The sequence below is a fragment of the Perognathus longimembris genome, chromosome 27 (genome assembly GCF_023159225.1).
Source record: "Perognathus longimembris pacificus isolate PPM17 chromosome 27, ASM2315922v1, whole genome shotgun sequence".
Taxonomy (NCBI): Eukaryota; Metazoa; Chordata; class Mammalia; order Rodentia; family Heteromyidae; genus Perognathus; species Perognathus longimembris.
The window spans coordinates 5,389,482-5,414,526 of record NC_063187.1 but is presented as its reverse complement, the minus strand read 5'-3'; the positions used below and the strand labels follow the sequence as shown (position 1 = coordinate 5,414,526).

At 40.7% G+C, this 25,045-nt stretch overlaps 1 protein-coding gene across 1 annotated transcript; it reads left to right on the top strand.

Moving 5' to 3' along the window:
• Positions 1 to 18,120: 18,120 nt before the first annotated feature.
• On the top strand, positions 18,121 to 24,346 carry LOC125342770 (vomeronasal type-2 receptor 116-like). Its single transcript, XM_048335080.1, has 5 exons — positions 18,121 to 18,402; positions 19,489 to 20,289; positions 21,118 to 21,345; positions 22,388 to 22,511; positions 23,424 to 24,346. Exons 1-5 carry the CDS (start codon positions 18,160 to 18,162, stop codon positions 24,344 to 24,346), a joined length of 2,319 nt encoding a protein of 772 aa, XP_048191037.1. The 5' UTR covers positions 18,121 to 18,159.
• Positions 24,347 to 25,045: the final 699 nt, after the last annotated feature.

Below are 25,045 nucleotides of genomic sequence, written 5' to 3'. Positions count from 1 at the left end.
CCAGGTGTCCTTTGAGTGACTGCAAGCTACAGGTAGATTATTAGTTTGTGAGCTAGTCATGTTTCCTGTGGTTATAAAGGCTTCACATGTATACACACTAGGCAAACACATGTGCTGATGCAATAGTTGCTCTCACAGAGCTTCTTTCTCTTGGAACACTCTGATAGCCATGTTCCCTGGACACCGTGGCCAGCTATTGCAGGATGCCCTAAGTCGTGAATAATCCTTGGTTTTCTAGCATCTAGATATTAAGGAGCTTTACTTGAGGTACAGAACTCCAATATGGATAACAAAAGCAAGGAAACATTTCATTTAGGCAATAACTTCCTGATTAAAGCACCAATCAGCTCAGTAAATAAGAAGAATAGACCAAGCGGATTACATGAAACTAAAAACTTTTAATACAACAAAGTAAACAATCACTAGACTGAATCTATTGTTTCAGGAACATTGTTGCTACCTTAGGCAATAGTCCATGGTGGAGGCCTCTGTACTTGGAATTCTTTTTGAAACTTGATTGAATCAACCACCAAGGTTCTCTAATGGTTGTGGACAATAGGTGTGCTAATTTGCCAAGGTTAGGCTATGATCTTTGGTTGACATCTCACTGGCACGGGATTTTTCTTGGGGGAAGGGCATCTTACTTGAAATGCATTACAGATGTAATCCAGTTGCATCAACCCAAATGCCTTTCATGCAAATAGTTTCTTGACACAGGTATTGCACCAAAAACACCACAGATAACTTCATCCCAGGGGCCTCACTATCTGTGGTCTTGGAGGAAATCACAGCACCTACGATGAGGACAGAGAATATGCAAACATGTCCAACTCATGTTTTTCTCCTCCATGCAAGGCCGCAGCTGCAGAGCCCCAGGAGAGGGTTTTACACTTTCTTCCTGGGGATTTCTAAGAGGCTTTGATGAAAGTTGGGCAACAGTGGAGATTTTTTACAATAACCCCCCCACACACACACACACAGACTTAAGTTGATAGTAGGAAAGTTTGCTCCTTGTGCTCTACAAGGAGAGCAACTCTCTTTATATGAAGATATGGTAGAGTGCGCAATAGGAACCACAGAAGTGGGTTGGATTTAGTTTTAATGTTTATAAGGACAGAGTGAGAAGCAAAATTATATATATGCTCTATAAATTATATATATATATATAATTTACATATAAAAAGTTACATATATATTCATATTGGTTGGATACCAACGACTTACTCCTCGCACCCTACCTATTCTGGTGGCTGAAATATGAATATCATGATTTGACATCAATCCAACCAGAAACACCTGTGACACTCTTATCTTCATTTAACCAGCACAAAAAAGCAATTTGGGGTGCTGGTGGCTCCGACCTGTAATCCTCTGTTCAGGATGTTACCATCATCACATCTAAGCTTACAGATCAGTTGAAAGCCTGACCTGGGAGAACATTCTGTGAGATTCTTATCTCAATTGATCACTACAAGTTCAGGTGGAGTTGTGGGTCAAGTGGTAGAGTTCTAACCTTGTGCAAACAAAGCCCACTGACAGTGTCCAGAGCTTCAATTCAAGCCCCAGGATAAGCACCACAATGAAAAAGAAATTCAAAGTTTCTTATGTTGATTTAGAGTATGGTCATCAAATATATATTGCATATTTCTTAGCACGTTTCTCACACAGTGACAAAGTACCTGAAGAAAAACTTTAGGTGGCATAAAGGTGTATCTTGCTCCCTTCTGTGGAGGTCTCCTTCAATACGTAGTTGGCCTGGAAATTAGGCATGTTCTGTGAAAGGAATCATGGAAAGAGTTGTGGTCACTGGAAAAGTCAGAAACAGATACTATGCGCATGAGATTCACATAACCCTATGAAAGGAAGTCTGTGCATTCTTTGCAGTATAGTTTTAAAGATTCAAAGAGGATTCTTCCTCCTTGCTCTTCACAATTTCACCTATGATTAGGATATACCTTATAAAGGCCTGAATTCAAGGAAACTACTAATCTCTGATCTTTTAAAGGTCTCATACTTCTCAATAGTTCAACAGTCTAGAGCTCAAGGCTATGCTACACTACCCATTTGGGATCTCTTTACTGACTGGATTTGTGTGCATATACTACTGTGCTTAATAATTTAATTCTTTAAAATAATGATCATCTTGGAATGTTAGGTCAAAATATGAACAGTTTCTGATACCTGTCAGGTTTCCATCAGCCTCCTTATCTGTCTGCAGTGAGAGTTGTGGTCCTGGATTCAGGAAATCCACTCAAGAGGGAAAAGATGGCTGTTGCTTTCATTGTAGCCCTTGCTCAGAGGATGACATTGCTAATGAGACAGGTAAATTCATGGCTGAGGGAGAAATTCATACTTTCTCTTAGATTTCCCCCAATCCATACAAGACAATGCAAAATGTCCTATATTAGGATTATAGAATCAAATTCCTCCTTCCTTCACTTAGTGATTTAATTGCAACAATGGATGATATAGCTTCTTGAAAAAAGAAACAAATCAGGATCTCTGAATTACAAACAGGATTAATTTTTTTCAACTCTTTTGGATGCCTTTTTTATCCAACTTCTCAGTAACTAAGTTTAACTGCTATCATATCAAGTGCAAAGCCTTGTTAACTACAAGCTTTCCATGTTCTTCAAATTTACCTTTAAAATACAAAGAAAACACAAACGTTCACATCTTTGTTTCCTTGTGCCCAGAACTGCTCTTGCAGTAGAGCAAGTGATGTTGGTTGGGTTTGGTGTTAAGATGCAGGAACAGCTGTAGTGTATAGTATGAATTTATACCTTCAATGAGTAATTTCACCTTGGTTCCCCAATGCTTTACGGGTGTGTGGGACAGAAAAATATAAAACTTCAGCAGTAGGGTCACAGTGCTCTTATGTATATTGTAAGGAGTAGTAGAGGGAAACATAAGCTTTACTATCCACAATATTGAATGAGGTATTTGAGTTGCGCACACAAGTTGAAAATTATTATGCCAGCATAACTAATTATGAAGATATGACAAGTGTCAAAAGATACTATGTGTGATAGGCATTGCAAGTAACTAAGTTTCAATCAGGCTGAAAAAAGGAGAATATAGGAACTAGTAATGGATCATGATAAAGAAATAAAATAATACTGAACATGTCGGGTAATACTTGGTAATATTTACTTTATGCTAGTAAGTATTGACATGTCAGGATTATCTCTATATAGAGATTTCCTAATTTCATTTTATGTACTGAGAGGGGACTAACAGTTACTTGACTTCCTTACCAGATATGGTGCAGTGTGTTAACTGCCCAGATCACCAGTATGCCAACACAGGGAGAAAACAGTTCCTCCTAAGAGCTGCAAGCTTTCTGGCTTGTGGGGAGCCCTTGGGGATGGCCTTGGCCTGCATGGCTCTTTGCTTATTGACACTCACAGCAGTTGTTCTTGGGGTCTTTGTGAAACATCACAGCAACCCCATTGTCAAGTCTAATAACCAGGCTCTCAGCTATACCCTACTCATCTCCCTCATCTTCTGTTTCCTCTATTCCTTGCTCTTTATTGGCTGTTCAAACACACTCACCTGCATTCTACCACAAACCACATTTGGAGTTGCATGCACTGTAGCTGTTTCTGCTGTCTTATCCAAAACCATAACTGTGGTTTTGGCATTCAAGGTCACTTCTCCAGGAATAAGGATCAGGTGGCTGCTGGTGTCAGGGGCTCCTAACTTCATCATTTCCATCTATACCCTGATCCAGGTGACTCTCTGTGGAATCTGGCTGGGAACCTCTCCTCCTTTCATTGACACAGATGCCCACTCTGAACATGGACACATCATCATCCTGTGTAACAAGGGTTCTCTCACTGTCTTCTACTGTGTCTTGGGATACCTGGGCTCCCTGACCCTGGCCAGCTGCGCTGTGGCTTTCCAGGCCAGGAACCTGCCTGACACATTCAATGAAGCCAAGTTCCTGACCCTCAGCATTATGGTGTTCTGCAGTTTGTGGCTCACCTTCCTGCCTGTCTACCACAGTGCCAAGGGCAAGGTCATGGTGGCTGTGGAGGTCTTCTCCATCTTGGCCTCCAGGGCAGGGCTCCTGGGCTGCATCTTTGCCCCCAAGTGCTACATCATCTTGTTATGGCCAGATAGAAATGTTCTGCATTGCTTCTGGGACAGAATACATGCTCAAATAAATCGGTCCTCATAAGGTGAAACTTTCATTTTGTCTGTGTCAAAGTAGCTCATTCTAACATCCTTCGAATCTACTATGCTTTTATAATGACATAATGGTTTACTGATTGCAACAATATATAATACCAACTAATGAATCACAATACCCACCCTAACAAAGAAAAGCAGAGATAGATAGAGGAATCCATGGTGTGAATGTTTGGAGTCCAGTAGAATGTACCATGGCCAAATTTGTTAGGTTTTTTTTTTCCCTCTTTTACCATCCAAGGTGTTTACTTGTAGATTTATATGCATATTCTTGTTAGAAAAACATTAGGAAATCCCTGCAATCTATGTTTCTGCTTGTCTGGCTTACAGTGTTTAATACACTTCGCTCCACATCTTTCCATTTCCTTCCTGGACACAGTATCCTTCTGTCTCATTAAAGTATAGATTTCCATTGTGCCCAATCTTGATCCACTTTTCTTTAGAGTGACTGCTGGCTACACGGAGATTCTTAGTTTGTGAGCTAGTCATGTTGTCTGTGGTTATCAAGACCTAACATATCTACACACTAGGCCAACACATGTGCTGATCCAATGGTTGCTCTCACAGAGCTTCTTTCTCTGGGAACACACTGACAGCCATCTTCCTTGTAAGCCGTGGCCAGCTATCCCAAGATGCCCTAAGTCGTGAATAATCCTTGGTTTTCTAGTATCTAGTATCTAGAGCTAACACTTGAGATACAGAACTCCAATATGGATAACAAAAGCAAGGAAACATTTCATTTAGGCAATAACTTCCTGATTAAAGCCCCAATCAGCTCAATAAATAAGAGGAAGAATAGACCAAGGGGATTACATGAAACTAAAAACTTTTAATACTACAAAGTAAACAATCATGAAACTGAATCTATTGTTTCAGGAACATTGTTGCTACCTTAGGCAATAGTCCATGGATATATTGGGGGAGGCCTCTGTACATGGAATTCTTTTTAATACTTGATTGAATCAACCACCAATGTTCTCTAATGGTTTTGGACAATGGGTGTGCTAATTTACTAGAGTTAGGTTATGATCTTTGGTTGACATCTCACTAGCATGGGTTTTTTTTGGGGGGGAAAGGGCATTTTACTGTTCACTTAAAAGGGATTATAGATGTAATCCAGTTGCATCATCCCAAATGCCTTTCATGCATATAGTTTCTTGACACAGGCATTGCACCAAAAACATCAAAGATAACTTCATCCCAGGGGCCTCACTATCTGTGGTCTTGGAGGAAATCACAGCACCTGCGATGAGGACAGAGAATATGCAAACATGTCCAACTCATGTTTTTCTCCTCCATGCAAAGCCGCAGCTGCAGAGCCCCAGGAAAGGGTTTTACACATTTCTTCCTGGGGATTTCTAAGAGGCTTCGATGAAAGTTGGGCTACAGTGGAGATGTTTTTCAATAAACACACGCATACACACACACACACACACACACACACACACACACACACACACACTAAAGTTGAACGTAGGAAAGTTTGCTCCTTGTATTCTACAAGGTCAGCAACTGTCTTTTTCTGAAGATATGGTAGAGTTGGCCATAGGAACCACAGAGTTGTGTTGGATTTAGTTGTAATGATTATAAGGACACAGTAAGAAGCAAAATTATGTATATATGTTTATAAATTATATATATATAATTTCCACATATAAAATTACATATATATTCATATTGATTGGATGCCATCAACTTACTCCATGAATCCTACCTATTATGGTGGCTGAAATATAAATATCATGAATTGACATCAGTTCAAGCAAGAATGCCTGTGACACTCTTATCTTCATTTAACCAGCACAAAAAAGCAATTTGGGGTGCTAGTGGCTCCTACCTGTAATCCTGTGTTCAGGATGTTACCATCATCACATCTAAGCTTACAGATCAGTTGAAAGCCTGACCTGGGAGAACATTCTGTGAGATTCTTATCTCAATTGATCACTACAAGTTCAGGTGGAGTTGTGGGTCAAGTGGTAGAGTTCTAACCTTGTGCAAACAAAGTCCACTGACAGTGTCCAGAGCTTCAATTCAAGCCCCAGGATAAGCACCACAATGAAAAAGAAATTCAAAGTTTCTTATGTTGTTTTACAATATGGTCATCAAATATAAATGGCATATTTCCTAGTATGTTTCTCACACAGTGACAAAGTACCTGAAGAATCACTTTAGGTGGTATGAAGGTGTATCTTGCTCCCTTCTGTAGAGGTCTCCTTCAATTTGTAGTTGGCCTGGAAATTAGGCATGTTCTCTGAAAGAAATCATGGAAAGAGTTGTGGCCACTGGAAAAGTCAGAAGCAGATACTATGCGTATGAGGTTCACATAACTCTATAAAAGGAAGTCTGTGCATTCTTTACAGTATAGTTTTAAATTTTCAAAGAGGATTCTTCTTCCTTGCTCTTCACAATTTTATCTATGATTAGGATACACCATAAAAAGTCATAAATTCAAGGAAACTACTAATCTCTGATCTTTTAAAGGTCTCAGGCTTCCCAATTGTTCAACAGTCTAGAAATCAAGGCTATGCTGCATTAGCCATTAGGGATCACATGGTACAGAATCTATTACAACATTCAATTTGCTGACTGGGTATGTGTGCATAGAATACTGTGCTTAATAATCTAATTCTTTAAAATAATGAACATCTTGGGGTGTTAGGTCAAAATATGAATAGTTTCTGATACCTATCAGGTTTCCATCAGCCTCTTCAGTCTGTCTGCAGTGAGAGTTGTGGTCCAGGATTCAGGTAATCCACTCAGGATGGATAGGCTGCCTGTTTCTTTGATTGTACCCTTTGCTCAGAGGATGACATTGCTAATGAGACAGGTAAATTCATGGCCGAGGGAGAAATTCATACTTTCTCTTAGATTCCCCCAATCCATACAAGTCAATGCGTAATGTCTTATATTAGGATTATAGAATCAAATTCTTCCTTCCTTCACTTAAGTAGCTTAATTGCAACAATGGATGATGTAGCTTCTTGAAAAAAGAAACAAATCAGGATCTCTGAATTACAAACAGGATTAATTTTTTTCGACTTTTTTGTATGCGTTTTTATCCAACTTCTTAGTAACTAAGTTTAACTGCTATCATATGAAGTACAAAGCCTTGTTAACTACAAGCTTTCCATGTTCTTCAAATTTACCTTTAAAATACAAAGAAAACACAGACGTTCACATCTTAGTTTCCTTGTGCCCAGAACTGCTCTTGCAGTAGAGCAAGTGATGTTGGTTGGGTTTGGTGTTAAGATGCAGGAACAACTGTGCCAGGCTCGGGTCGCCTCCCCTGGTGCGGGGGGTCAGGCTCTACCCTACTCTAATCGTTCCCTTTCTCACCCTCTCCCCTGGTCACCCGACCCACAGGAAAGGCCAGAGTGGAGTGGGGGGCTCATGAAAGACCTCAGGTGCACGCGGCCTTACGAGATCGCTTTACCTCCCTCCTTACCCATGAAGAAAGCCAGGCATACGAGGATCTCGGAGACGCTTCAAGAGCAAATCTGATTTAATAAGGGAGTGGCTAGCAACTGATATAGTAGGAGGTGACGAGAGAAGGGGTTATCAACCAAGGAGCTGGTCATAGGCTGGCGAGCTTGTCATAGGACCCCCTCATGAGCTAATGTCATTTGCTTAGCACCACCCCAGGGGGAAAGCCCGCGAGAATAGGGGGCACATGGGCTGGCGAGAAAGTTGGGGGGATAGTTGCAAAGCCAGTTCTTCTGGTTCCGGACCCAAAGAATTGTGGCCTGCTTCCCCATTCCCCCAGGGCTGGGAGAAAGGGCGGTATCTCCGGAGCGCTCTCCATTGCCCTTCCCCCTCAAGGCCAAAGCTGAATCCCAACACAACTGTAGTGTATAGTATGAATTTATACATTCAATAAGTAATTTGATTCTTGGTTCCCCAATACCTTACGGGTGTGAGGAACAGAAAAATACAAAACTACAGCGGTAGGGTCACAGTGGTCTTACATATATTTTAAGGAGTAGTAGAAGGAAATGTAAGCGTTATTACCCATAATATTGAATGAAGTATTTGATTTATGCACATAAGTTGAAAAATATTATGCCAGCATAACTAATTATGAGGATATTACAAGTGGAAAAAATAATACTTATGATAGTCACTGCAAGTGATTAAGTTTCAATCAGGCTGAAAAACGGAGAATATAGGAACTAGTAATGGATCATGATAGAGACATAAAATAATACTGAAGATGTCAGGTAGTACTTGGTAATATTTACTTTATGCTAGTAAGTATTGACATGTCAGGATTATCTCTATATAGAAATTTCCTAGTTTCCTTTTATGTACTGAGAAGTGACTAACAGTTACTTGCCTTCATTACCAGACATGGAGCAGTTTATGACGTGTCCAGATCACCAGTATGCCAACACAGGGAGAAACCAGTGCTTCCTAATAGCTGCAAGCTTCCTGGCATGTGGGGAACCCTTGGGGATGGCCTAGGCCAACATGGCTCTTGGTTCATCGACACTCACAGCAGCTGTTCTTGGTGTCTTTGTGAAACATCACAACACCCCCATGTCAAGGCGAATAACCAGGCTCTCAGCTACATCCTGCTCACCTCCCTTTTCTTCTGTTTCCTTTGTTCCTTGCTCTTTATTGGCCATCCCCAAATAATGAGCTGGGAACTTCAACACCCAGCACCCCATCAAGAGTCCAGCAAACCCAACATCCAAAGCAACAGAGAAACACAGGAAATGAAAAAGAACACAAAAAAGAGCCTTTAACTTGCACACAGCTGGAAAATCTCCAGGATACCCCACCCCCAACGACCCCGGCCTGAACTGGGCCAGGTTGGGAAAGGGGACCTGGTGCTGGTAAATAGGACCACAGAACATCAGTGACCAGAGAAGCAGCAGCCAAAAAGTCACAGCCGTGTACAGAGTCCAGACAGCAGAAGCCCCACGGGCCCCAGATGGATGCAGACCAACAGAGAAAGGGGGTGAGGGACCAGAGGCGTGGGACCAAATGGCCTGGAAGAGACAACAGCAACAGGGGAAAAGGGTGGCGCAAATGGGGAGCTGGACAGGGATATCCAGGACCACAACTACCAAATGACTGATCACCACAAACCAGCAACCCAGCCCCAAAAAGCCCACAACAGTGCGGGACACACACACAATCCAGGACCAGTAAGTTCACCGTTGTCCTCCTCCCTCAACCGGAGACAGGCTGTAGAAGAAACCCAAACCCTACAAAGAAGCTATACCTTCATCCCTCCCCCTCCCTACCTCAAGGGAACAAAGGAGCCCCATATCTTGCAGTTGTAGGACTCTACAGCCTCTGGGAGGACACGGGAGCTAGCAGAGGTAGAGCAGCACCCAACAAAGTGACTGGAAAACACCTTCGACAAGCATCCCCCAAACCCCAGGTGGAGAGCCTGAACCTGTACACACCAGCCTCGCCCCTCCAGCAGGGGCCCGGGGACTGGTAGGCCTTGGAATGCCACCTGAGGCGCCCTGGTATTCGTGGATTTTTGAACAACAGTCACAGGCTTGCTGGTGTGTAATACCAGCCCAGCAGGAACACCTGGGTCCAAACACAGGACCCCCCCACTCACAACGGAGTCTCAGAGAGTCTGTGGGCACCAACCCATACCCAGACACTTGAACCTGTTGGGTCCACACATACCACCCCTTACAACAGACTCACAAGAGAACACAAGCACCCTCCAGCAACTCAGGGCAGCACACACCCAATGGAAACAATAGAGTGCACATGCACTTGCCCCCTGGAGGGGCAACATGGGTCAGCATCTAGCCCTCCAGCAGGAGGATCTCCTCTCCAAACCCCCGCAGGAGCTCACCAGCGGGTAAGCTGCCCCCACAGCAGCAAAGCTGCTCCGATAGGCCCACTCCACCAAGGTAGGCAGGGCCCCCCAGTGGCAGTGCCCGCTCTGATAGGCGCACTCTGCACAGGCGGGCGAGCCGCCTTTCAGCAGCAATTCTCAATCTGAGAGGTGAGCTCCTTTGACCACAGTGCCTACTGGCAAAAGAATCAAAGAAGAGAAAAGTCTCCATGCCACGCTGGATCAGCCACCCGCAAACCCCCATCAGGGGTACACTAGGGTCAGCACAACACAGCAGCAGGGCACAGTCCTGCAGAGAAAGACACAGAAACTACCCACCCCCATGTGCAGTGAGGGTGACCACCGCAGCAATAACCAAATGTCACGCTCACCCGTTAGGCAGTATGGTTCAACAGCCAAACTCAAATCCAGAGCCAGGACACAAGTCTCCACTGACGCACCAGAGGGAAACAGCACAAAGCCAAGCCAAGGTCGCCACCTACAGATCCCCAGATGCACAAATCACAAAAACATACTGCAAATTTCATGAAAGGTCAAGCCAACTCGCGAGCTCCAAAAAGAAAATAAATAAAATTGACAGACACCATGCAAGACTTAGAAAAACAAAGAGAACAGATTCATCGGTAAAATCAGGGACTCCACCGGAAAAATTACAACAAACACACACGATATTCAAACAATCATAACGAACTATTTCCAGAACCTTTACTCACTAAAAATTAATAATTTAAGAGAATAGGATCAATTCATAGAGAAGTATAAACTGCCCAAACTGAATCAGGAAGAAATAAATCAAATAAATAAACCAATAACTTACAATAAGATACAGGGGGTAATCAAGAGCCTCCCAACAAAGAAAAGCCCATGGATTCACCAATGAATTCTATAAAACCTTTACTGAGGAGCTATTACCAATACTCCTCAAACTCTTCCATGAAATAGAAACAGGGGGAGAAACATGAAACTCATTCTATGAAGCTAATATTATACTCATCCCCAAACCAGGAAAAGACCCAACAACAAAAAAAAGAGAACTACAGACCAATACCACTAATGAACACAGACACAAAGCTCCTCAACAAAATATTAGCTAACAGGATCCAGAAACTGGTCAAGAAAATTATACATCGTGACCAAGTAGGCTTCATCCCACAGACACAAGGATGGATCAACATCCATAAATCTATTAATGTAATTCACCACATAAACAGAACTAAAATCAAGAATCGCATTATTATCTAAGTCGATGCCCAAAAAGCCTTTGATAAAATACAACATCCATAGTTGTTAAAAACTCTGGAGAGAGGGCTGGGGATATAGCCTAGTGGCAAGAGTGCCTGCCTCGGATACACGAGGCCCTAGGTTCGATTCCCCAGCACCACATATGCAGAAAACGGCCAGAAGCGGCGCTGTGGCTCAAGTGGCAGAGTGCTAGCCTTGAGCGGGAAGAAGCCAGGGACAGTGCTCAGGCCCTGAGTCCAAGGCCCAGGACTGGCCAAAAAAAAAAAAACTCTGGAGAGAACAGGAATAGATGTAACATTCCTTAAAACAATAAAAGCCATATACAACAGACCAATTGCTAATATCAAATTAAATGGGGAGAAACTAAAACCATTCCCCCTAAACTCAGGAACAAGACAAGGATGCCCACTCTCCCCACTTCTTTTCGACATAGTGCTGGAATCCCTAGCTGAAGCTATAAGGCAAGAGGAGGGCATCAAAGGGATCCACATCAGCAAATAAGAAATCAAATTATCCCTATTCCCAGATGACATCATCATATATCTGAAGGACCCAAAATACTCAGTCCCTAAACCCTACACCTAATCAACCATTTTGGCATAGTAGCAGAATACAAAATCAATCCACAAATGTCAGCAGCTTTTCTGTACACCAGCAATGTACAAGTAGAAAAGAAAATTATGGAAACCATACCATTTACAATAGCTAAAAAAAGAATAGATATCCTAGGGATCAACCTAACTAAAGACGTGAAGGACCTATTTAGTGACAACTATAAAAATCTAAAAAGGGAAATCAAAGAGAACACAAGGTGATACAAGACCTCTGTTGCTCATGGCCAGACAGAAAAAAAATATAGTGAAAATGGCCATATTGCCCAATTGCTATACAAATTCAATGCAATCCCCACCAAGATACCAGCTACACTCTTCACTGAAAAAGAGAAAGCAATCCATAAATTCATATGGAACAACAAAAGACCTAGAATAGCCAAAGCAATTCTAGGCTAAAAAAAAAAAAAAAAAAGCAGTGCAGGAGGTATCACAATACCAGATTTCAAGCTCCATTATAGAACCATCATAACAAAAACAGCCTGGTATTGCTATGAAAACAGACCTGAAGACCAACGGGATAGAATAGAAGACCCAGAAATAAGGCTGCACTCTTACAGTCAGCTGATATTCAACAAAGGAGCTAAAGACATACAATGGAAAAAACATAGCATCTTCAACTACTGGTTCTGGGAAAACTCAGCAGCCATATTTAGAAAACTCAAAGTAGACCCTAGCCTACTTCTATGCACCAAGATCAACTCAAAATGGATCAAGGACCTCAACATCAGACCTGAATGCTTGAAACTACTGAAGGACAGAATAGGAAAGACACTAGAACTTATAGGCACAGGAAGGAACTTCCTGAATAGAGTCCCAGGGGCCCAACAGATAGGGAGAGTATCAACAAATGGGGCTACTACAAAATAAAAAGTTTCTGCACAGCTAAAGACATAGCCACCAAACTAGAAAGACAGCCAACCACATGGGAAAGGATCTTTACCAGCACTGCAACAGACAAATGCCTAATATCCATCATCTACAGAGAACTCAAAAAATTAAGCCCCTCCAAGCCCAGTAAACCAATTATGAAAGGGGAAAAGGAGCCAAAAAGAGACTTCACAAGAGAAGAGATAAAAATCTCAAAGAAACATGTAAGGAAATGTTCAAAATCCCTGGCAGTAAAGGAAACGCAAATAAAAACAACCCTGTGATACCACCTCACTCCAGTTAGAATGGCCTATAAGCTGAACTCAGGCAACAACAAATGGTGGAGGGGATGCAGGGAAAGAGGAACCCTTCTCCATTGTTGATGGGAGTGCAAATTAGTACAACCACATTGGAGAACAGTATGGGGGTTCCTCAAAAAGCTCAACATAGACCTACCCTATGACCCAGCCATACCACTCCTAGGCATCTATCCTGAACAACACGTCTCAGGATATCAAAAAGACATCTGCACGCCCATGTTAATCACTGCACAATTCAAAAGAGCCAAAATATGGAAACAACCCATGTTGGGGATTATTATGGCCTGGGAAAGGCTGCCCTTCCACCAGCCTTGGGACAATAGAAGTCCCTCCCACCTTCTGGCCTCCACCCCTTGGGAGGTGAACACGCCCCTCGGTAACATGTGGGGGGACTGGGGGGAGGGGAAGCTTCAGCAACCCTTCCTCAACTTAGCGCTTGCCCATGTGAGCACGCCTTTGGCCTTCCGCTGGCGGAGGGCCAGGCTGAGTGCTCTTTCATAGAGTTTGTGGTTACCATTCTCCCCGTGGGGGGAGAAAGGGGGTGTCTAGAACCCCAACAAACCCAGATGCCCCTCTACAGATGAATGGATCCAAAATATGTGGTACCTATACACAATGGAATATTACATCGTGATTAGAAATGATGAAATATTGGTATTTGCAGGGAAATGGTCAGAATTTGAACAAATAATGTTGAGTGAGACAAGCCTAGAACTCAGAAAACAAATGGGCATGGTCTCCTAGATATATGACTGTTAAGGTAGGGGGAGGGCGAGACAGTAGAGACCACGTCTGCGAAACAAAAAACTTCTTGTCAAATAATATTTCCTACAGGTTTCGGGCAGCGACCTTACATTATATAACTAAAACCAAACAACTAATAAACATAAAAAGGTCTAAAATAGACCTCTCAGTGGATCACAATAGCTCAAAAGCTATGTATGTATGATCATATAAGACAAGGATAAGCAAATTCTATTGTTGATGTTATATTTAAAGTTCTAGGTGAATTTCCTTTGGCGTATGCCAAGTGGCTACTGTGTACGTTTTTGGTACACTGGGTATTATATATATCTACCTGATCTAGGGAAGGGAAAGAAAAACAAAGGTGTAAGATATCACAAGAAATGTACACACTGCCCTATTATGTAACTGTACCCTTTTTGCACAACACCTTGTCAACAAAATTTAATTAATAAATAAATTTAAAAAAAAAACTCAGGGACCATGCCCAGGCCCTGAATTCAAGCCCTAGACCAGTACAAAAATGTAAGTAAATAAAACAAAAAATAAAATCCATGAAAGATCTACCCTTATTCCATGGAGCACACACCTACAAATGTCTCTGAAAAGTATCATGCTTTTCAAAATGAACAGAAATGCTTCTTAAATTGTGATGCAAGCTGTGAAGCCAAGGGCAGTAATAATTTTTGCCATCACTTCTATCAATAGTGATTGTTTATCTCCCTCACTGAAGAGGGAATGATCATTTTGTGAAGATGACAGGGGGTGTAATATCACTCCGACTTTGAAGAAAGTTGGAAAAAAAGAGTGTTGGTTAAAAAAAAGCTAGGTGCAATGCCTATGCGCATCTAATCAAACATAATAATAATTATTGAAATAAACTACTGGAAATAGAAAAAAAACAAAAATATACATGGCTCAAAAAAGTATACAAAGATTTCAAATAAGTATACAAAGATATACTAAACATCATTAGCAGATAGAAAATTTAAACAAAATGACACTGAAATTTATCACACTTCAGTAACAGTATCTAGCCTCAAGAAGACTAACAACAAACACTGCCAACAATGAAGACAAAGAGCACTTACCCACAAATCACAGGAATTTAATTTCATGGCCACATTAGGAAAATCTGTATGTCTGTCCCATAAGACATATATTAGTGATATTATTCACAGCTATTACATTGGGACGCTGAGGCTCATTGCCTCATACATGTTCACATCTCAAGAAGACCTCTCTATATGCTACCAAGCATCTGTAAATTCATTCATAAAAGGCTGTATAATGTAATGAATAGTCAGGTATAATAGAGTACTATCAACCTAATTAGGAAGGGTTTTGATTCACCTTCATTTTTAAATTTCTTATACTGCCAAGTCCTTCCTGTATACTGTGGTAAGTATTTTGTGATAAGCACTGTATGACAATAGACAAGTGTACCATAATACACACCTAACACTGCAGGCATGTAGAGTGTGTTCACTGCCCTGAGGTAGCTGTCTTCTCCTGGGTCACTAAAGTCTGCATGAAATTTGGGTCTAATAGATTTTATCAAGAAGAAAATATAGACTTGGTTTCAATATGGATTAAACCTTCTGATAAAGAGGAATTTCATCCATCACTACATGTTTTCAGACAAGTGTATCAGGAGAAAAACTGGATCTATGTTAGAAAGTTCAGTAAACATGACCTATTCAAAGAGAACACTGCAGAATGTATATGTGCAACTCAATTTTGGCATGGACCTTGAATTTTTGAAGTGAAATTGCAGGTTTGGGTGTCTTTGCTGCTTCCTTGGGCATTAGTAAATGGGTGCGTTTGTGGAGGGCTGTGCACATGGAACTCTTATTGAAACCTGATTCAATCCACCAGTAATATCTGGTAGCTGTAATGGACATTGAGTGTGTGAACTGACCCTGTGGATACAATGTACTAACAACTTTGTTTGATAGTTCACTGACATAGAATGTTTTCTGGCCATTTCCATGCAGCCTATGATGCAATCCAGTTGCTTCATCCCAAATGGCTTTCATGCAAAAAGTTTCTGGACACAGATGTGAAACCATACATATCAAAAATAACTTCATCCCCGGGGCCTCACTATCTGTGATCTGAGAGAAATCACAGCACCTGCGATGAAGAAGGACAATGGCAAACACATTTTCCAAATAATATTTTTCTCCTGGATGCAAGGCCTCAGATGCAGAGCTTCAGAGAAGGGTTTTACACATTGTCCCTGGGGATTCACAAGAGGCTACAAGGAAAGATGGACAACAGTATATCTCTCTATCAATAAAAAGACACATGTACACCTGTATAAAGATATATGACTATACATAACGGACACTGTGGGTCTTCCTTCCAGCCAGAATTTCAGCTAGGCAGATGCTTCAGGGATGTGCCCTTTCATTTTCATACTGGTTTTTCTCCAGTTTCCCCTCCCTGTCAATTCTGTGGCCGGCACTAGCTGCTTTTCCACCATGAAGCAGCGAGCACACATGGATGGAGATGTGATGATTGTTGCGTTTTTACCTCTCGAAAGTTTGGGAACAGATCGCAGTAACATCGATGCTTCCAAGTATGAAGACAAGCCGTAAGTAACACCTCATCTAATTTCCATGTCCTGTTTTGTTCTCAGGATTTTAAATCACTGAGAGAACTCTAGATGCACACTAGATGAATGCTTTCTTTTTCCTCTCCCCTGGCCTCCTATCCCTTTCACCAGCAGAACTGAACCCCCCAAATGATAACAATTGCTTTTTCTAATACTGTTGTTAACTTTTCACAATACCTTATGAACATATCCTCCATATGCGTACGTTCAATTACATTTTCTTCAAAGTCACTGTTTTCTCACCCTGAGAAGACATAAATAACATGATAGGCTTCCATTATAAAATTTCACATATACAAACACTTCTTTTTAATCACTTTATCCTATCATTTGGATTTCCATCCTTCCTCTGTTGTTTCTTTCTGAAAACAACATGTTTTTAATTTCATAAGAATGTATGTGCTTACACACACACACACCTTTATACTCATGTCAGATAGATAGTTATTTTGGACATTTTTTCCTCCTCTGTATTTTTGCTTTCCAGTTTCTCACACTAACTATATTAGGAAGAGAGCTGTAATCATTGCACTTTACAATGGTGGCCTTAGAACTGGCATTTCAATATAAAGCTTGCTTAAAATTCTCTCCTCATCCCCCATGTTGGAGGCTCTTCTCTCCAAGATGAGCTCCTCAATGTCGGATGCATCCCTTTTGTTTTGTTAGAAAAGATAAAATAAAATTCCCTGATCTCATATTTGAGCTCTTTTGACCTGGTTATTCTCACAGGAAGCTGTTCAATATGTTGGGTCTGTGAGCAGAGGTTGCTAGGGAATTTTAAATGACACTTTGCTTCTTAAAAATGCTCTTCAACGGAGGATTTGTTAGTTGGCCTGGCCCTGCCACATGTGGAGGTGGTTACTCCAAGAAAAACACAACAGAATATTTGGTGTCTCTGATAATTATATAGGACTCTAGGCATTCACACACTGAGGCCAAAAGTGTATAGGCATAGGAGTGGTTGACAAATCCTTAATAGCTATGTGCAGATGGTCATAGAAAATAATGCTCTAACAAAGGAATGGCAAAGAAAGGAGACATTTTCAGTTGCCATTGTTGCTGTTTTTGTTTTTTTTTCCTTTAGTCCGGTGTGTATTTGAGTGGATAATGCAGTGTACATAAAAGGTTGAAGAAAGGTGAACAAGTACAATACTGATGCCCACTAGACAGTAGATGGAAAATGAAGTGTATATTTTGTGGGTAGGGAGAGCAGGAAAATACCAAGAGAAAATGACAGAAGGGGCGACATGAGCCAAAAGGAATGTATTCTTTTTCATTACCTGAACTACGTAACTGTTATCCTTCTTTATATCTCCTCTACAATAATAATAAAAATTAAATCACTAAATTAATAAAAATATATTGTCTGCTGAGCAAAAATGAATATTGGGTGTCTCTGATAGCCTATTCCATCTTTAGTGTGCAAGAGGTTTTCACTGTGATGCATGAAGGAGCAGGGAACAAATAATCTCTTACTCTTGGCATAAGTAACATTCTGAATCTCATTCAAAACAAATTACCTACATATTCTTATCTAATCTTATATGCAAGCATTAGACATAATATACACATTCCATCTCCATTATGGGTGATGTTATAACATATTCCTAGGCAGAAAAGCAAGGGTTCAGTCCATCAAAACAATAATTTTCAAATACTCTGAAATTTATATGCTAATTACACAGGTTTACCTTCAAGAACTATCAGTTTGTTTTGGCCTTAACTTTTGCTATGGAAGAGATCAACAAAACTCCTGCTCTTTTATATAACTTGACTCTGGGATTTGATATCTGTAATGTTGAAGATGGATTGACAACAGTATTTAAAAATTCCTTCATTTGCTTTTTTGGGAGCTACATGGTTCCTAACTACTCGTGTATAAGTGACAGCAAGTCTATAGGAGCACTTACAGGACCATCAGGAGTAACATCTGCCCAGATAGGCACATTGCTGGACCTCTACAGGTTTCCTCAGGTGAGGTTGGGAGGAGTGTCTGAATTCGTGCCATTTGAGGTGTTTAGAAGTGAATGAGAAATAGTGACTACATTCATGATTCTATCAAATTTTGTGATATCAAAGAATAAGTATTCAAGAAAATGAGCAATCTATGCTCCCATTGTTTGGAAAAGGATTAAAAATTTAAAGCATAAAAAGGGACTATTTGGAGATTTAAAAATTATCAATAATTTTTTTAATTCAGGAAATAGAAAATGGCTTTAAAGTGCGAAAGAATGCTGAGCTGGGTGTTGCTGTTTCACACCTGTAAACCTAGCTACTTAGAAAAGATTTATCTAATTACCTTGCAAAAATAAGGAAGTAACGTGTTGTTCAAGTCTTGAGGAAAAATTGAAGAAAGTGCATGGGGCTCTGACAATAATAATCCTATGCAAACATACACATACACACACACACACACACACACACACACACACACACACGGACATGCAAACACCGTTTCCCACCAGAAAGTGAAAGACATTACATTGAAAGAAGTAATTCAATCTCTGGAAGACAAAGGCCACAATTGTTTTCTCATATACAAATATTACATCTAACATATGAATATGAAATGTGATGTAAGGATAGAACACATATCACTTATATATATATGATTAAACTATAAAGTAGGTAAAACATAAATGTGGAATTACATGCTACAATCTCTCTAATCAAACAACAAATAATATACAAATGAACACCAGAAAAATATAGCATATATTCCCTGAAGGGTGAGGTTGTTAAGGAGATATGCAAGGACCAAATGAATAGGAAATAATTTGGTGGCAAAACACAACATACTCTTCAAGGTACAAATGGGAAAATGGAGCTAGGAATATATGGCTGGGATTGTAATAGAAATGACGATTTATTGGAAGTAGTGACAAAGATAAAGAGACCATTTAATAACAAATTGACATGCTGCAATTTTTAATGTTATTTCAAAAAGTAACAGAAAATCCTGTCACCTAGTTAGACAGATTATTAAATATACATCATGTTTGAGATTGTGCTGGATAGAAATCTTCTCATTCATGAGCATCCAATTTTCATGCCTTTTAGCTCACCATTGGACCTTTTGATCAGGCCCTGAATGACCACAGGAAGTTCCCTGCTCTCTATCAGATGGCCTCAAAGGACACGTCGATAGCCACTGCCATGGTCTCCTTACTGGTTTACTTCAGATGGAACTGGGTGGGACTCCTAACCTTCCTAGATGAGAATGGCTTGTGGATTCTTCTTCTACTGAAAGAAGAGATGGACAAGAACAAAGTTTGTGTAGCCTTCGAACTTGCAATCCCAAACTCTGGCTTTTCAATTAAATGTATGGCACTGTATGAACAGATTAACAAATCTTCAGCAAATGTCCTCATCATATATGGTGATAGGGAATATGCACTAAATTTCATGGAGTTTATTGAAAAGTATTTAATAAAAGGTAAAGTTTGTATCCTGAACTCACAGTGGGAGTTACCCATGAGGAGGAGCTATTTCATGCGAGGTGCATTCCATGTCCCTCTCGCTTTTTCACACCATCACCCAGATGTTTCTGGATTCACAGATTTTGTCAAGGCAGTGAACCCTTCCAAATACCCAGAAGACTTTTTCCTTGCTTGGCTGTGGTTTCTCTCTTTTAATTGCTCAGATTCTGAGTCTGACTGTGTAACATGGGAGAACTGTCCTCATGAGGCTTCTTTGGATATGTTGCCTGGGCACATTTTTGACATGACTATGTACGGAGAAAGTTACAATATATATAACGCTGTGTATGCTGTGGCCCAGGCTCTCCATGAGATGCTGCTACATCAAACAGAAGTACAGAAAATAGAAAACAGGAAACAGACAGTGCCTTCCCCTGCACAGGTAAGGCCTTCTATTTTGAGTGGCTTCCACAATAAGCACAGTTAATTCCTAGAGGACTTTCTTACCACATGAAATTAAATATTTTAGTTATGTTCCCCAAACTAAAGAAAGTAAATTTCAATAAATATCTGTGAGGTTTTCTAGATATGTGCTCCTATGCTCTCATGGAAAACAGGCAAGTGGCTAGAAAGAAGTCAATTCCAGGCCTCTATGCCTTCTTCTACTAACTTATAAACTCCACATACACATAGGTAATGTTGTGTAAATACTATAATCACCTTTTTCTTATGAGTTTCTAAGGATGACCTGCTGAGCACAAGTATCTCTATTTTTCATAGGTAATCTAGATTCACTTTCCTTTAAGTATTATAACTTGAACAAGCTCAAGCTATAAGTATTGACACCCATAGAGTTAGTTGTTGTGGAAAACTCTAGCCACCTGAGAATTGCTGCACTTATGCTTATTTAAATGAAATAGGTTTCTCTTGAAAAGAAGCCTTCTAGCACTTTGCTGTGTGACCAGCTTTCAGGAAAAATATTCTTATTCCTCCAAAGACTTTCTTCGGGAGTGCTTTATCAGGTGTCTGTGCTTTTCTTGAATTCTGAATCAGAGATTAAAGACACTCAGGAGCTTTTCTATTTCTCTTCTTTTTTCTTTTTTTGTAATCACATGAGAGTGTTTATTGGAGGCTCAAGCGTAGGCTCACACTCGTCACTCATGCTGTGAGTCAGAATCTAGAGTCCCAACCCTCAGGAGCTTTTCATTATTCAGCTTTTATTTCTAACCACTGGGTTATACTCCAGCATAAGATGATGTGTTTCTTGTAGCTGAACCCTTTCCTGAAGAACACACAATTTCAGAATCCTGCTGGAGATCAGGTGATTTTAGATGACAAAAGAAAATTGAAGCCAGAGTATGATATTGTGAACACTTGGATTTTTCCAGAAGGTCTTGATCTTAAAGTGAAAATAGGAAAGTTTTCTCCATTTGCTCTACATGATCATCAACTATCTTTATGTGAAGATTTGGTAGAGTGGGCCATAGGAACTATAGAGGTGAGTTGTTAATTAATTGTAATGGTTTTTTTTTTTTTTTTTTTTTTTTGGCCAGTCCTGGGCCTTGGACTCAGGGCCTGAGCACTGTCCCTGGCTTCTTCCCGCTCAAGGCTAGCACTCTGCCACTTGAGCCACAGCGCCGCTTCTGGCCGTTTTCTGTATATGTGGTGCTGGGGAATCGAACCTAGGGCCTCATGTATATGAGGCAGGCACTCTTGCCACTAGGCTATATCCCCAGCCCTAATTGTAATGGTTTTAAAAGCATATAAGTGAGTCAAATATATACCTGATTGAATGCCAGCACTGAATCCTGTAATAGTAGCTGTTCAGTTCTGAATGTCATGGTTTGAAGTCAGGCAAAGCAGGAATACCTGTGAGACACTTATCTTCACTTAACCACCACAAAAGAGGTCCTGGGTGCTGGCTGATGCTTCTAATCCTATCTACTTGGGAGGCTGACATCCTCAGATCTCAGATTATACCTTATTTTAGAGCCCCATCAGGCAAAAGAATCTGTGAGAATCTATGTCACTAAAACACCTCAGAACTAAGCTAGTGGTATGGATCAAGTGGCCGATCATTTATCTTAACAAAATAGTTCAAGGAAATTGCTTGGACACTGAGTTCAAGCTCCAGGATCAGCACCCTCCAAGAAAAATTCAGTTTGCTTCTAAATGTGAATTTTGAATATTGTCATAAAATACAAATTGCATATTTCTTAGCAGTTCTAACACTGACAAAGTACCAAAGGAATTGCTTTAAGTATTTGAAAGGTTTACTTAGTTCCCTTTGGTGGTGGTTTCATTTAATGACTAGTTGAGCTGCAACTTAGATATCTTTCATTAGAGGAATAATTGAATGAGGCAGCACATGAAGTTTTTGTGGAGACAGGATGTGGAATCCATAGCAGCATTCAATTCACTGATTGGATTTTTGTGTATTGATATACTACACTAAGAAATCAAAGTTGTTCAAATAAGGGAACTTTGGGAATGTTAGGAAAAGACTAAACAGTTTCTGACACATATCTTATGTTCCTCAGCCTGTTCTTTCTGTCTGCAGTGAGAGTTGTGGTCCTGGATTCAGAAAATCCCTTCAGGAGGGAAAGGCTGTCTGTTGCTTTGATTGTACCCCTTGCTCAGAGAATGAGATGGCTAATGGGACAGGTAAGTTCACGCATGGCACAAGGAGAAATTCAGGTTTTCTCCTAGTGCCCCACATACCATGAAATGCACTACCAACGTTATATATTTGAATTGCAGTCAAAATCTTCCTTCATTCACTGAGTAGTTTAATTACAACAATGGATGATACTGCTTCTTGAAAAGAAAAAAAAATCATGGGCTCTGAATTGTGTTTAGGATTAACTTTTTCTAGTAAAATGTATGTATGTTTATTTAAATACTCAGTAATGTTAGCATATTTTCCATCATATGAGATACAAACTCCTTTTAAGAATGAGGCCTCTATGTTTTGCAAAATATTTTTACATTATAAAGAAAACACAGATTTTTTTTCATAGTTGTCCAGAACTGTTATTAAAGCAGAGAAAATGCTCTTGTTTGGTTCAACTCCTTTGCATGGCCTGACTGTATAGCTTCAAATAATGATTATATAATCTGGTCTCTAGCGCTTTACTGGTTAGTAGGAGAAACAAATATCACAATTACAAGGAAGGACCACAGTGCTCCTATCTATATGACACAGACACAGAAAAAAATGCAACATCTTTTAGTCTTCATTTTAAATAAGGACATTGAGTTGTGTACAAAAAAAGGCTGAAAAATATTATGGAAGAATGAAGAGATGTCTAAAGTTGTTGTTAGGACAATAGGAATGGCCAAGAAGAAAATGAATGATTTTGTAGTGCAAATTAATAGTTTCAACTAGAATTTGGAGCCAAGTGTAGGAACATCATGAAATTATAATCATAATACTAAATATGTCTAGTAATACTTGGACATATGAAGTTGTTACTAGTAATTATCAGTAAGTCAGTATTTTTTCCTAGGTAGGGATTTTCTAATTATATTTTATGCACTGGAAAGGAACTAATGGTTATTTGTCTTCCTCACCAGACATGGAGCAGTGTGTGAAGTGTCCAGATCACCAGTATGCCAACATACAGAGTAACCAGTGCCTCCAAAGATCTGCAAGCTTCCTGGCTTATGTGGAGCCCTTGGGGATGGCCTTAGCCTGCATGGCTCTAAGTTTATCATCACTCACAGCAGCTGTTCTTGGGGTCTTTGTGAAACATCAAAACACCCCCATTGTCAAGGCGAATAACCAGGCTCTCAGCTACACCCTGCTCATCTCCCTCATCTTCTGTTTCCTCTGTTCCTTGCTCTTTATTGGCCATGCCAACACAGTCACCTGCATTCTACAGCAAACCACATTTGGGGTTGTATTCACTGTGGCTGTTTCTGCTGTTTTGGCCAAAACTGTAACTGTGGTTCTGGCCTTCAAGTCCACTTCTCCAGGGAGAAGGATGAGGTGGCTGCTGGTGTCAGGGGCTCCTAACTTCATCATTCCCATCTGTACCCTGATCCAGGTGACTCTCTGTGGGATCTGGCTGGGAACCTCTCCTCCCTTCATTGACACAGACATACACTCTGAACATGGACACATCATCATCCTGTGTAACAAGGGCTCCCTCACTGCCTTCTACTGTGTCTTGGGATACCTGGGCTCCCTGGCCCTGGCCAGCTTCACTGTGGCTTTCCTGGCCAGGAACCTGCCTGACACCTTCAATGAAGCCAAGTTCCTGACCTTCAGCATGCTGGTGTTCTGCAGTGTGTGGCTCACCTTCCTGCCTGTCTACCACAGTGCCAAGGGCAAGGTCATGGTGGCTGTGGAGGTCTTCTCCATCTTGGCCTCCAGTGCAGGGCTTCTGGGTTGCATCTTTGTCCCCAAGTGCTACATCATCTTGATAAGGCCTGATGTAAATTGTGTGCATGGCTTTAGGGACAGAAAATGCCCTGGGCAAATTAAGCCATCCTAAGAAGAAATTTACATATTTGTTCAAGCGGGTTTCTTCTGCCATTAGATATTATTTTACGTAGTTGGAATTATTTCAATAAATAAGCACCTTTTACTCATTTTTCTAGTAATGGCACAGGCCGAAATTGTAGCTAGAGACAGGTCAATTTGAATTTCATTTCATATATTTTGGGTTCCTCCTAGTAACTATGCACTTAGTTCCAGTTTTCTGATGGTTCAGAGATATTTGCAGAAAAACAAAGTATATCAGCTCTTGGCACAATGTCACTCCTCAAATCTTTGGTGATCAGGTGGCCGACTGCGATTTGAGGACCACAGTTCAAAGACAGCCCCAGCAGGAAAAGTCTCTGAGACTCCATATCCAATAAACCCCCACCAAAAATATGGAAGTGGAGCTGTGTCTCCAGTGGAAGAACACTAGCCTTAAGCATAATTGCTTAATGATAATGCACAGAGATTGTTTTCCAGCTCCAGGACAGGCACACACACACACACACACAAACCCCACAAACACACACAAACACACAAACACATGCACATAAACATACACACACAGTATACCAGGACTTGTGGTGTGGAGGAGAGGAAGGAGATCAAGGGGAATCAGGGTGAATGAATGGACAGAGGGAGGGTAGGCAAATGAATTCCTAATATTTGATGCCCAAATTTGGAGATGAAACTAGCACACATGAGAAGGTAG